The sequence below is a fragment of the Zootoca vivipara genome, chromosome 13 (assembly GCF_963506605.1).
Source record: "Zootoca vivipara chromosome 13, rZooViv1.1, whole genome shotgun sequence".
Lineage (NCBI taxonomy): Eukaryota > Metazoa > Chordata > Lepidosauria > Squamata > Lacertidae > Zootoca > Zootoca vivipara.
Genome location: NC_083288.1, coordinates 39,245,904 through 39,260,693, shown reverse-complemented (window position 1 = coordinate 39,260,693; position 14,790 = coordinate 39,245,904). Strand labels below are relative to the sequence as shown.

The window sequence follows — 14,790 nt, the reverse complement described above, 5'->3', positions numbered from 1 at the left end:
ATGAGGAAATAAATTGGGAAATCAATGAGGGGGGAACCGGGGAAGTCTCATTGTTATGGAAATGATATAAGATGATTAGATTTATATTTTTCCCCTTTTTATATTTTTCCTTCTTCTTTTTTTCTTCTTTTTTTTGGGGGGGGTAGGGGGGTTCTTTTTTCTCTTCTTTTTTTGTGTGCTCCTTTTTGAATTTGTATTTTGTGTTATCTCTTCTTATGTGCAAAATGAATAAAGATTATTTTTTTTAAAAAAAGTTGTTGAGCCCCCTTGCAGTGCCTTGCTATGCTACTGCAGTTCACCATGTGTGTGGTCTGTCCAAGGCAGAATACAGTGGTACTACTTGATTGGGATACTATATTTCTGCTGATGTAGCTTATAATAGCATTAGGGGTTTTGGGGTTTTTTTGCTGCTGCATCACACTGTTAACTCATGTGAAGCTTGTGGTCTACCAAGACCCTTGGATTCTTTTGACATGTACTGCTGGCAAGCCAGGTGTCTCTCACCTTTATATTTGTGCAGCTGGTTATTCCTGCCTAAGTGTAGAGCCTGACATTTGTCCCTATTGAAAATCCTTTTGTTAGTTTTGGCCAAGTTCTCCAGTCTGTTAAGGTCTTCTTGATTCCCGATTCTGTCTTCCGTGGCTACCCCTCCCAGTTTGGTGTCATCTGCAAATTTGATGAGCATATTTTCTGTGCTGTTCATTTAAATGAATGCTCACTTGCTTTCTCTTCTCACCTCACCCCCATGCAATGACTTGAGTATCAAATTGTGTACAGGAGTTTGCAGAGAGTGATACAGTGAGTAAAAGATCAATACATAACCATGTGGAATTATTACCACTGAGGTAGATAGGGCACTGTAGGAAGTGTGTTTAGCTTTATAATCATAGTCTTCACCAGGGTCATAGTGTGTTGGGTGCCAGGAGGGCTGGGCGAACCAGGCACCCCCAGCGTGGGGGGAGCCCGATGCTCCTCTCTGCCCACCAAGGGTCGCATTGGCCAGCTGGGCTCCTCTCTGCATGGCTGTGCAGGCGGCTCAGCGTGTCCTGCTATGCTTTGGTGGGGATCCCAGTGGCCTACAACTGATGCTGTGCTGCTGGTCTTCACCTATAGTTGTACCATCTAAAAGCTTTCTGAATTAGATCCATGATGCTTATATTTCAGTTTGATGCAGTTAGGCATATGTAAACCCACTGGTTTTATTTTTTTGTTAAAAGATTAGTTTCTGAGTGGCAGCTTTTAAGGTCAAATCAAAGGGGGGCAGGTTGAGGAGGGTTGGGGAGGGGGGCATGCACCAATCGGGGTGGGGGGTGGCGGCGGCAGAGCCGTGGGGCTTGGTGGCTGGTTGCGCCCCACCGGCCATCTGGCAGTGTGCAGGGAGGGGGGAGGCCATGAGTGGGGGCGCCCCTGGGGGGGCAGGCACCCTGTGTTTGAAATATGATTGGCGTGGGCGTCAGAAGGTGATCTCGCCTAGGGCGCAAAAAACCCTAGCACCGGCCCTGCCCACAGAAAAGGAATCTGTTATTTTGTTCAGTGTATTGGGACTTGAAGATCTCTCAGAGGTAAACTTTGGTTCCCAGGAATCTTCCTGGGCGTGGGCTTGAAATGTGTGCCTTCTGGCACTTATGCTGCGCTCTCAGATGCTTGTTTCTTTTGAGGAGGTCGGAGCGCTCCCCTCCAAGAAATGCAGAATACCCACACCCCATGTCAGCCAAGTCATGCCCCACCTTGTAAGGGCTGCAGCTGAGGAGACTGGCACAGAAAAACTAAAGAGCCCACCGGAACATTTTACACACACACACACACACACACGGCATGGAAATCGAGCACACTGGAATAGAACAAGCTTAGGCAGTGAGTGCTTTTGTTTTTTAATTGCATGTGGCATAATCCTACCACAGAAACTTTCATTTAGTTGCAGCGTGGCAGCCAAGATATTAAACCTGGTGGGCGTGCGTCAGGAGTGCCAACTTGAAAAACACATTGTGGGGAGGGCAGGCAAGCCCAGCCCTGCATAATTGATCACATGAGGCGATGCACACACTGTCAGTCTGCATTTCTTAGTGCAGTATTGATGTGTAGAGATCTTTCCTATTCCACTTAATTCAAGAGGGTTCTGGAAGCTTCTCTGTGTGGAAGAAACAAGCAGAAGGTTTATGATGTTTGAGTTATTCCTTCAGAGAAGCTGAGTACAGCTGGCTTAAACTGGTTATCGTATCTTTTCCATCATGTTTCCTATAAAAATAAGGCCAGAAGGAGCCTGGGCTTCACTTTCTCTTTCTCTTTTCCTTCTGGTGTGGTGTTCTGTACATAGTTTAGACTTATTATAAGTTATTGTAAGTTTCAGTTAAGTCTGCTGCAACTGGGATCACACCCAGTAGCTCCTTCAGCTTTTTGAAATTGGTCCAGAGTGCATATTTGACTCTGTATCCTGAAATCTAGGAGAACATGATGGGGAGGGGAGGGACCTTGGCCACTAGGAGTTGGCTCCTATGACCTCCAGCGAGGGAGCTCCCTACCCCAGGAATTGGCTCTATGAAACCATACGAGAAATTTCCAAATAAAACTCTTCCAGCAGTTCCATGAAAATGCTAAGCTGCATCGGAGACAAGATGGATCTCTGCAGGAACCCACAAGCCCAAAGCTTATATTTGGATTCATCCATGCCTGATCTTTCTCCACCTCACTGCCTACAAGGAAGAGATCACCAGCCCAGCCTTTCTTTACAGTAACATGCCTGAAATCCTCATGCTATCTGCAAACTTTATTAGCTGGGTTGGTAGGCATAAAACTAAAGTTCAAAGTACAATGTAGGGCAGGTGTGAATCATAGAAATACAAAGTCCTTGTGTCCTGGGAAGATGTTTGCAGAAACACTTTGGAGGTTCATACCCAAGATCTATTGATGCTGAGGAATCACCATGCTATAATCAATAAAAAATAAATAAAAATAAATAGAAAAATTATTAATCAGGGTGATTTCAGAGGGACACGCATGCTACAAGTGGAAATCTTCCGGAAATAAAACAGGGACGAAAAAATGGGAAACACTTTTGCATGACTGTGTATTCTTAATATCTCCCTCTTCTAAACAAAAATCCTCCCCAGCTTCAGTAACTAAAAGTTCCTTAGTTTTACACAGAGGAATTGAGAAATACAAGAAACTAGCAAAGTAGCTTGATGCAGGGGGGAGGGGGCTCGTGCCCTGTAAGTAGGGATTTAAAAATAACCTCTCCCCCAGGCAACCCCCTCCTCCTTAACATTCACCCACCTTTAAGGGGACAGGGAGAATGTTGCAGGAAAAGATCGTGTCTGCATGTTTGTGCTGTGCTGTGTGTTTCTTGCTTTCCGTCCCCACAGTAACAAAAACCCAACCAAGGGAGGCTGGGCTCAACCCTGCAGAGCAGTGGCATTGCTTTGCTTCCTGTTGACACATGCACTCCCACATGCGTGCCAAAAATAGCACTGAAGAGGGGTGGGACGGAATGGAGAGATCCCCAGTACGTGTGTCTTGTAACGGAACCCCAGCGTAAGTGGCTTCCACAGGGGAGCCTCAGAAAGAATGTGTGGTTGGTCAAGGAAACCTTGGACTCAAAAAGGTTGAAAACCACTGGGTGAGGAGAGGCACAGGAAGTGAGGAAAGTGTACTTAACTGCTTGGAGGTTGAGCAAAGGACCAGCAACAAGCAATTGTCTTAAGTTCATGCAGGGCTTGGACCATGAATCAAAGTGGTATGTTATTATTATTATTATTATTATTATTATTATTATTATTATTATTATTAAAATATTTTTAAATTAATTTTCCATTGAGAACATCCAATGAATAACAAATCAAATCAAATCATAATCCAATTCAAGAAAAAATAATAGTAATAATAAAATCCAAATTACAATCCAAATCATTAACTATTAAATTTCACATGAACTTCCCATAACGGACTCCGTGGGTGAGACAGCCCTCTCCTACCCTGGGGAGGTCAGCAAGACTAATCACTCTCATATCAGTCCTGGATTTCTGGCACGACTGGGGGTCCCATCTCATGGGAGGCAGCCATTTCCCCTTGGCAGGAACCGGAAGCCAAAGTGGTATGTTATGATCACAGATCCTCTCATCTCACATAGGAGATCAATATATCCGCAAAGGAAGGAGTGAGCCTCTGTGGAGCACACTCTGAATGCGAGGAAGCCAGAAAAAAATTCACCCAGCAGTCTGTGTGCTCAGCTCACACCCAGCTGCATATGTTGCCAGTCAAGAATCCCTCTGGCCTCTGGAAAAATACCCTCAGAACGTGGAACAACTTTTTTCTTGAGACAGGCCTACTCAATAACTAAAGCGGACAAGTGTTTTAATATGCACTTTTATTTTATAAAGTTATATTATTAACTGATAATATTATTCCACTTTTGATTTTTTTAAAAATACAACTCATTTTATCTTCTGAATTTTATCAGAAATTTTAATGTTTATTTTGTATTTTAAAGAAACTGTGAAGAGATTTTTTACAGCTAAGTGGTATACACATTCAATTTTTTAAAAATTGACAGCCGAAGGGCACTAATTTGTGTGGGGGTCACATCCTTTGGCTCCTCTGGGCAGGAACTCTGTAATAAAGGAGACAATTCTTTATATTTCCTTCTGCCTGTGACAAGACTCTCTCTTTCCACCATGCCTTCAAGCTGAGCAGTCCTGTGTGGTTGTGGCTCCTACTTTCAGCCATGTTTGCTAAGATTACAGCAATTTTATTGTAAAATAGAAGTATTTTTCTGCATACTATACTACTTTTTCTGTATATGCTGCTTGCATGGAAATGTAAGGAAAATCCTTTTCCAATTATCTTACTAAAATGTGTGGTTCATTCTCTGCAATGGAGGTGAAGAGGAGGAAGGTAAGCAGACTGCAATTGAAAGGGACAGAAGGGTGGGTTTGCTTAATTCCTAAGCTTTCATAAACTGCAAAACTCACAGGTGTTTGCTAAAAAAGCTTCACAGCTAGATTTCATTTGCATTTCTCCCACACACAGAGAATAGGAGGTTTAGATCTAAATCTACATAATTAATACTCAATCCATCTCCCATAGTTTGGCCATCCCTGATGCAACACTTTCCTCCTTCCCGCTCCTTAGCCCCTAAGTAGGGATGATCTGAATCGCTGTCCATGTTGGGGGTGGGATGCCAGCACGCCTCTTTTCTTACCCCTTCCTGCAATGCCTGAGGAGCCTCTCTGCCTCATCCCTGCAGTTGATGGTTCTGAGCACATCAGCTGTCACCTGCACAGCATAATCCCCTGTATAGAATTTCAGCAGAAGCAGGCTCAGGTCCACCACATCTGCCTTCTCCAGTTTCCCGAGGGGGATGTTGTCACAGCACTTCTTAACAGGAAACTCATGGAGCTTGAGCTTGAACTTCTTGAGTTCGTCCTCTCGCAAGTTCTCCAGGGTGAACATCAGGCTATCTGTGATGGTCTTCTCCATCCATCTGCATTGTCACCCCCCAGAGGCAGGAAAAAAAACAGGCACACTCTCAAGGTTCAAAATGGACCACCAGTCTAAAAAGGTTGCTGACTCCAGCCATAAAGAAATTAGTAGATTTCCCCACATTTTGTGGAATCTCTCTCTCTCTCTCTCTCTCTCTCTCTCTCTCTCTCTCTCTCTCTCTCTCTCTCTCTCTCTCTCTCTCCCACAAACACACAGCTTTGTGTTCAGCATACATCATACATGCAACTTCCCCCAAGAATTTATCTGAATTCTGAGTAATGACTTTCAGCACCTCCCCATTGCTTCCCATTCTCCAATATCTGTTGCCTGCCTGAGGCAGCTGCTTCATTGTGCCCAATGGACGGGTCTTTTGTGGTGAAATGGAGTGGGGGAGAAAGGGTTAAGCCTCACCTGCCTTCCACACCATGTCCTGGGTTAGTTCTGCTGAATGATGCATTAGTAGGTGTGTAGCCACAAGCACCTGGGAAGGTGAAGGGGGAGGGAATACATACAAAGCAAGCAGGGACAATGAATAGATGAGCATGGTGGGAGATGAGCCCAAGACTTGCAAATCACATCCACATTTCTCTTGGATTTGTTAAGAACTGACACTCAATTTAAAATGGAGAAGCTCACACTCTAAAACTTCAAGGCAGGAATTTAAGGTCAGCAAAGGCAGTTCTGCTTGTCAGATGGGACAATTTCCCGACTCCTCCCTCTGAACTCTGTTCTGCAGAGTTTTATGACCCTCCAGAGAAGATTGAGGCAAGCAGGGCGAGAAGAGGGAAAGTTCCATTGCCCTGATGGTGCCTTGAATTACAGGCGATGGTGTTGAATTACAGGTGAAACTCGGAAAATTAGAATATCGTCGGAAAGTGCATTTATTTCAGTAATGCAATGTATTATTTTTTATTTTAATATAAATTTTTACAAATGCTTTCTTTTGGAAATTCCACAGTAATAAAACTAATAGTTACAATAATACAAAAATAGGAGAAATAAACATTGCTATTACATTTCATTAATTACATTCCATTCATGATTGACCCGCCTAACTACAAATAATTACAATTACAACAAATAAAGGCTTGACATATCTTGCTTTGCATGTCATGCATCTATCTCATATATTGTTTTCACCTTTTAAGTTGCATTACTGAAATAAATGCACTTTTCGACGATATTTTAATTTTCCGAGTTTCACCTGTAGTTGAATCTGGGTGGGAAATGTCTGTTAAAAAAACCTAGCTGAGTTGAAAGATCTTCATCTGGCACCAAACCAAACAATAAGCCCAGACCACCTTGTCTAGGAGGGCTGTTGTTGAATAAAGTTACAAATGTAGCTACAAATGCATCTGCTACTGTATCCTCAGCCCTCTCTGCTTCTATTGGGAGGAAAGGGGGATACAAATACAAGGGAAATTAAAACCGGCTGACCTTGTGGTGGGTGTAGAATACGAGAATCCAGCTCCCCTGAAATTAACTCTCCTGAAATAGAATAAGAAAGAGGCAGTCAAAGAGGGAATGCCACCAGTGGTCTTTCCATCCTGCCTCCCGGGCTATGATCCCTTGATCAAAACTCACTTTTTCTTAAATGTGCCTTCCAAACAATTTCATTCGTGCCCTTCTTCATCAGGTAGAAGTTGAACTTGTCTTGCATTTGCTCAGCTGAAAGTTCTAGGTACTGCTGCAGTTTCTCTGCATCCAGGTATTGAAACTTCAATTCCTGTGGGAATGAATGAAACCTCTGCAAGTGTGAATCTGGCTTAGCCCAACCCCTATTCAAGGGAGTCAAATTAAAGGGTGAAGGAGGGATTCTGGTTGAATTTCTCCCATTCTTGGACTTCACAGTTTGACTCTCCCCCAGGAAAACCTTTCATCATATTTGTCTCACCTCAGGACAGACTGTGACATCCTCTGAAGCCTTCAAAGATACCTGAGAGCCAATCGTCAGAGGTTTCAGGGTCCCAGGGGGTTTCTCTATTCTCTTTGAATTTACTTCACGCTTTTCGACCGCCTGGGAATGGCAAATATATTCACTTTTTAGATATGCAAAGAAGGAACCAAACTTCTTGAAGACTGGATCCCTACAACCTTCTTGGCACCATAACACCAGCTAAGGCAGGAATGCGGAACCTGATGCCCTCCAGATGTTGTTGGACTTGATTTGATCAACCCCAACCAGCTTGGGTCAGGGGTGATGGATGCTGTTGTCCAAGAGCATCGGCAGATACACAGATTCCACATCTGCAGATACACAGATTCCACTATGGCACTAGAAACTACACATGGGGAACTCAAGCCAGAGCTCTTGACCTGGGCAGCCTGAACTAGTTGGCAGAGAGGTACCAGCAATCCTGTATCCACCTGCATCTTCTCTTGATGAGACCATGCAGGAATCCACAGAAGCCATAAAACCTCAACATTTGAATGAAGCATAAGAAGACACTTTTAAGAAAAGTTCAGATTGAGAAGGTAATATGATAGTGTGCTTTATCCCCCATGTGCCAACAATGCAAATCAGGAAGAATGTTTTTCCTCAAGAGTTCTTCTAAACAGCTCATAATTACCAAGCTGATTCCTTAATGAACAAAGCTGAATTTGTTCATCAATAAATCTGAAGGAAGCCTTACTTATTTCAGTGAAGGTTTCCAAGAGAATGTGCTTAGAATTTTGTTTTCACAAGTCAGTGACAACAACGTTTGTTTAGAGAACCAGACAGGACACTTGGCCTCTAGCAAGCAGGCTGCCTAACAAAGGGAAAGGGTGTATTTCCATATTGGAAACTTCACTTTAAAACAACAGTGTTGGTGAGAAGCTAAGTCACCCAGTGGAGGGCAACTGTTAATCTTCTCTCTAGTAGCATGTTGTCGTTGGCTAGAAGTTTGGTAAAACAGATCAAGTCCAACAAACATAAGCACAGTTCATGCACCCTAATGTATAATTTTGCATAGGTATTCTGTCAGGGTTAGAGAGTGATCAAGCAAAAGATCCAGGTAATCTGCAATACCAATCAAAGTTGGAGATTCCAAGTTACCTTTACTACAGAAGAGTCATTGGGAAGGAGGTACAGGTGAAATGTTGGCATTTCCAGCTGAAGGCTCTGATAGAGCAGTACGACAGTGTTGATCTTTTGCTTAAACCACTTTTTGAAAATGACTCCAAGGGAAGAGAACGTGGGGTTTTCCAGCACAGCATGGTGAGGCTCCACTCGGTCTGGTTTCTCCAGCCTCATCTCCCCTTCAACAAAATGTGCAATGTAGACATGGGAACTGTCTTCACCTGAAAAGACAAGCAGGTTAACATTGGGTAAGTGAAACTTAACCCCTCCCTATTTCATGCAAACATTTATTTTCTTATTGTCTTTTAAGAGGTTTATAACATCGTTTCACGGGACAATATGCTCACATGGCAGCTTACAACAGAATGCAAATCATAGAAAATAATAAAACAGCACAGTTGGAACATTTTGATAAATTACAAAAGACTGGAAAGCCAGCACTACGGATTCCAAAACCCACACCGCAGGCCCCCTAGCATTCTGGAAACATCAATGCAAGTTATTCCTGTTTTGGATTCCTCCTATTATGGTTATAATGCTGGGAACTTTACCCCTGCCATACCTTCAAGACACAAGGAGTGAGGGATATGAATGGCTGCCACAGCCTCTACTGCATCCACTTTAATGTTGAGCAGAGGGCCAGCAACATGCAACTCCTCAGTGGTCTGTTCTTCCAGGAGCTTTGGCCATGAATCAAAGTGGTATGTTACGGTCACAGCTTCTTTCACGTCACATATGAGATCCGTATTACCGCAATGGAAGGAGCCAGCCTCAGGGGAACACACTCTGAATGGCACAAAGGGAAAGATGAAAGTGGAATCAGGTTGAACATTGTCATGCGACAAAGGTATTTGAGAGCAGAAGCAGTAAAGGAGTCTAGAAATGTTGTGAAATGCTGAAAAGCTGCAGAATCATTTAGCATGCTGAATCACTGAACCTGAGGATGAATCATTCTCTGTATAAATATTGTATCTGTTTGCAGGCAGACTCAATGTTTCTGGTGACCCTGTCTGCACTGACTGTCTGAGCTTTGTGAAGCCTGTGCACAATGAAGACTCTGTGTGACTCAGTAACTTTGTGTATGCTCTAAACTTCAGCTAACTTAATCTTCTGTTCACTATGTTGTGAGAGCCAGTGAGGTGTTGTGGTTAAGAGTGGTAGACTCGTAATCTGGTGAACCAGGTTTGCATCCCGCTTCTCCACATGCAGCTGCTGGGTGACCTTGGGCTAGTCACACTTCTTTGAAGTCTCTCAGCCCCACTCACCTCACAGAGTGTTTGTTGTGGGGGAGGAAGGGAAAGGAGAATGTTAGTCACTTTGAGACTCCTTAAAGGGAGTGAAAGGCAGGATATTTATTTTAACTCAGTAAAACTTTTATACTTTTACTGAAAGAAGATTCTGCATTATTAATTTACACTGCACATCAAACATGAATCGGGAGAACTTCCTCTGCTAATTGATATTTTTTGCAGGAGATGCTTCACACGCTGAATCATGGAGGTAAGAAATTGACAGAAGGAGATCTCCTGGTCAAGCATCACTCAGCTGAAGCACAACTGCTATGAGGCCACCCAATAAGTAAAAAAGGTGGTTTTTCTTATACAGAGAAGGTGTTTTTAAAATGGTCTCTTCATGCAGAGCAAAGCAAGCTGGTGAAAGTAACTACTCATCTTCTGTTTACCCTTGTGTTGATGATACGAGAACGTCAGGGAAATTTCTCATACTCAGTAACCATGGCAAGAGCTCTGTAACCCATATACCCATTTAGCACTAAACACCAGACCAAAAAGCACACTGCTTTAAAGTGATTGGGAGGGAATCCATGCATGCCACCTTGAACTGCTTGGGAGAAAGGTTGGATATAACTTAAATCATACCAATAAAATGTTTTTAAGGAGGAGAAACAACAATTACATGTTTTTCACCCTCCTGGGTGAAAGCAACAGCAATGCTCCAAGGTAATGATTTTCCAGCTGTATTTGAGGGAACCCAGGAGTTCCTCAATGAAGAGATCAGGATTGGTGGGTAAGCTTCCTTCAGAGAGAATTTGCCCACCATGACCAATTGTTCATTGCAATGTGCAGAACATAGATGTATTCTGCCTATATTTTTGGGATCACCAGCATATGTCATATGTGATGACTGTGAGACCCACAGAAACCAGATGTGCTCTGTGGAACAAATAAATGTAAAAACCATTCCCTAAATGGGAAAGATTTTTAAATGCCTGATGGAGAGATCACTCACCTGTATGCTTCGTTGCCCCTTTCTGAGTCCCAAACCACCTCTGGTTTTATTTTTTCTGGAAGACCCTATAATGAAACTGTAATCATTTATGTGGATGGCAGAATGTGGATCCCATCTGAAAAGACAGCATTCTTGTCTGTTTCTAACATTCCTGTGACCACACCAAGGAGCAGTGCTTGAGCTCAAAGCCACACACTGCTACAGCTTCTTCTTCACCTGCTGTGATCTGTATTCATTTTGGCCACAGTAGACTAACCTAGACTGATTCCTGTACAGTGTGTTAGTAAACTGCTGATAACAGCATTATTTAAAATATGTATGTTTAATATAACACTCTTTCCTTCTCATTATAAGATCTCATTATACTGACACACATTCAATAATATTCATCATCCAGATAAGTAGGGATAATAGGGAAGTCGTATCCTGGAATTTAGAACCCATCCATGCAAATAACCAGGAGTCAAGATGCACTCAGAGAATTATTTTCCGCAGACAGTTATCCACACACTGACTAACATGAGTTGAATGCTTGTTAATAAAAAAAAAGTTTAAAGCACTGAAAAAATATGGGAGGATCTGGAATGTCAAATCAACTGGACCATAAAATAAGAGCAAGGCAAGATTATTCCCGAGTAAATGGAAACACGGTGTGATAAGTGTGCATTGCAATGGCTCTCACCCTGAGTTATTAGCATAAGGAGGACTTGGTTAGATGCAGCCTTATTTCCTGCTTCCAGCCAACAGCAAATATGTAAATAATTACCTTAGATGGGATAATTGTTATCCTTAGGAAACTAGAAATTTAAATTCAGTAGCTTCATGTTAAAAAGAGCAGTGTGTACGTTATCCCTGTGGGCGGGAAATGCACATCAATACAGGCCAGCCTCTTACCTCACTAGGCTGTGGCTCTATTGGGCCAGCTGCCTTGAGTGGCATTTGATCCAAACCTGTAAAAGGAAGAGAATTATTTGCATGACATGACTGTTGTAAGGAGGAAGTAAGTTGAACTGCCCTTGAAGTTTCAGAACTCTAAGTTAAACTCACCATGCACTGCAGACAGCAGAATCAGAACTGAACCTGGACGTACCATTTCTACACATTCCAGGAACCTGCAACAAGCTTGCTCCCCCCTTTCCTGGATTATACTCAGCAATTTTTCACTTCTTAAAATTTTCAACATTTCGGAAATGTCTCTGTATTCTTTCAAAGTGATGATATAGTAAAAGTATTGCACTTCTACAAAACGTTCAATAGCTTGTTCAAGAATTTCTGTTAATTGTTTTCTTCCCTTGCAGATCATCTCCTCACAAGAGACTGTGGATCTTTCCAATGACCTGTGACAGAAACATTAATTTTATTTAGGCAACAGAAGGCGGGGAGAGGAGAATTAGAAAGTAGTTAGGATACAGACTGCTCCCTTAGCATAAATGCCAACAGGGTCCTTTGGCCAGCCCCCCAATAATTTTCTTCTGGGACACAACCCCCTCAATACTTTCTCCCCACCACTGCCCATCCGCTTGCCTTCCCGTCTCCCTCCCTTGGTTTGCTGTCTACCCCCAGCCAGGCATCACTCTCTGTTTCTGGCTTTCCTCCAGGAGGAGCAAAGTGGTACACAGCAGGGGCTGTGTATGTGAGTGTGTGGTTTGTGTATGTCCATCTCCCACCTGGCTTCCCATCCCTCCATCAATTGCTCGCTCCCTCTCTCTGTGTGGCACCATCCGGCACTGGGGACAGCCTCCACCCAACGTACCATGGTGGCAGCCCGAGTGAAGATGAGCATGCCTGGCCAGTGGGTGATGAAAGGCATGGGCAAGGTGGGTGCCTGGCTGAGAGGAGGCAGCTGACGTAGGGAGAGAGGAAGGCAGAGAAAGCACCCTGGCCATGCTGCAAACACCAAGACTGACTGCCTACACTCGATGTACCTGCCTAGGTGCACACCTGACACCTGACTTGGCAGGCCTGCCTGACCCATATTTTGCTTAAGTTGGCATCACTGTCTCTCACATAGAATCAAACTGTTGGCCCACCTAAATTCATATTATCATGTTATTATGAAACTATGCTAATCTATTATATTATTTTTATGAAATTGTTTTTGTACTGTTTGAAATTGGCTTATGGGTTGCCATCTAGCCTCCCATCTCAGGGTTGGTTGTTTATGTGAACCACTCCACTCCTTGCTGTGGGCCTTTTCTTCAACCCTCCCCCAATCTTTGGGTTCCCGGCCCCTATGGGGTTCTTTTCCCAAAAGCAAATTCTGATCCTTACAGTGCCCTCCCAACCCATCCTTCCATGGGGCCAGAGTGAGATGTTAATCCCAGCTAAGCTATCCCAACTGTGAGCCATTTGCTGCCAACCACTTTGTCCCCCAAGCAACTGGAAAGTTCCCTGCCCTCATACCAGCTTAATGAGACATACAGGGCTGGAGGGTTAAAAAGGTCTTTCAGATACAAAGAGACATTTTCTGGGGAGGCTCTAGCTCTTACTTTCCTGCTTCAAGCAGCAGGTGTACTAGAACAGATGGCTCACTGAGTTCCCTCCATGTCTGGTACAGTAGTACCTCGGTTTACAAACTTAATCCGTTCCTGAAGTCCATTCTTAAACCGAATCAGTTCTGAAACCGACGCGCACATTCCCTAATGAGGCCTCCCACTGCTGGTGCCCTCCCACTGCTCGGCTTCCGTTCTTAGACCGAGGTAAAGTTCACAAACCAAAACACTACTTCCGGTTTTGCACAATTCATAAACCGAATAGTTCGTAAACAGGACTGTTCATAAACCGAGGTGCCACTGTATTCTATGACACAGGCAAGATACCTGCAGCCAGTGGACCACAGGTAGCCCTGGGGCCTTCCAAGGCCTGTGGAGTCCTGCCTCCATTCCCCAGCTGCTGAGCCTTTAAAGTATCTGGCAACCTGACAGCATCAGTGGAAAATGCACTTTGGTTTTCCTGCCCAATGGTTGATGCAGAAAGTGGGAAAGGTCCAAAATAGCAATTTTCAAAGTATTTTTTTCCTAGCAGGGGCACACACACAATTATTAAATTAGTGCTAAAGCATTTTTGTTTTAAGCAGGAGAGCTTGCAAACTGACCTGTATTGTTTTAAGATTAATAGATTTTACATTTGTTTTGGATTGGAAGGGTTAGTTGAGAGGGGGGGAACATTGCTAAAAAGCTGTAGCTAAAATGGTGGCTTCAGTCAATTATATAAGTACAGAAATTACCCTTTGGTGGCTTTTTCTGATGGAAACAGTTCCTCCAGAGCTTGATTAATTTTTGATGACAAGAATTCAGCTGACCGGTGCCTTGAAACATGCATTTTGCAAAGTCGCTCTGCTGCTAGATATTGAGAAAGTGAGTGCATGTCAACAGCTTTACTGAGTCCTTTTCCCTTTCTACATATTTTAAACTATTATTTGGCATTGACACACACATTTGGCATTGTATTGCCTGAAAGACAGCATTGGTATAGAAAGGATTCACTTCCATCTCATACAGGTCAGTCTGCCAGTGATGTGGAGGTATCATTTTGGGTGACCTAAAGCTTAATGTGGGGTGCATACTTCTTTCCAACACTATTTTGGCTGTTAATGCAATTGGTGACATACTGAAGGCATGAAGGTAGACAATACCAACAAGAAAGAAAAGGCATTTAAGGAAACTTATTAAGAATTATAGACCAATTTCACTACTAAACATGGATTATAAAATATTTACAGTATCCTGGCTAACAGTCTGAAAAATTTCTTAAACAGGGTAATAGGAAATGATCAAGCCAGGCAAATAAGAATTAATACAAGGATAATTATTGACTTACTGGAATATACAGAAATGATACAAAGAAAAAAAGGTAGCAATGCTACTGGTAGATGCGGAGAAGGCATTTGACAGAGTGTCATGGAACTTCTTAATTAAAACATTTGAGAGCTTGAGAATAGGAAACAACATCATGAATGGAATTAAGGCAATTTATGACAACCAGAAAGCCAAAATATTTATAAATAA

The 14,790-nt window shown here is 43.0% G+C and overlaps 1 protein-coding gene across 5 annotated transcripts in view; it reads right to left on the bottom strand.

Annotated features, from left to right (window-relative positions):
* The window catches only part of LOC118094368 (uncharacterized), a 37,162-nt gene that overhangs the window by 18,841 nt on the left and 3,531 nt on the right, over positions 1-14,790 (bottom strand). For 2 of the 5 annotated variants that reach the window (XM_060281716.1, XM_060281718.1), the window contains exons 3-6: positions 14,010-14,124; positions 11,831-12,120; positions 11,678-11,733; positions 10,784-10,848 (exon numbers count right to left, since the gene is read on the bottom strand). In XM_060281716.1, the coding sequence (XP_060137699.1) occupies positions 10,784-10,848; positions 11,678-11,733; positions 11,831-12,120; positions 14,010-14,124 (526 nt within the window). Of the gene's footprint in view, positions 1-4,436; positions 4,604-5,194; positions 5,477-5,886; positions 5,957-6,912; positions 6,964-7,059; positions 7,202-7,369; positions 7,493-8,512; positions 8,758-9,098; positions 9,323-10,783; positions 10,849-11,677; positions 11,734-11,830; positions 12,121-14,009; positions 14,125-14,790 lie in introns of those variants that run through there. The other 3 variants (XM_060281714.1, XM_060281715.1, XM_060281719.1) reach the window with 3 other exon arrangements.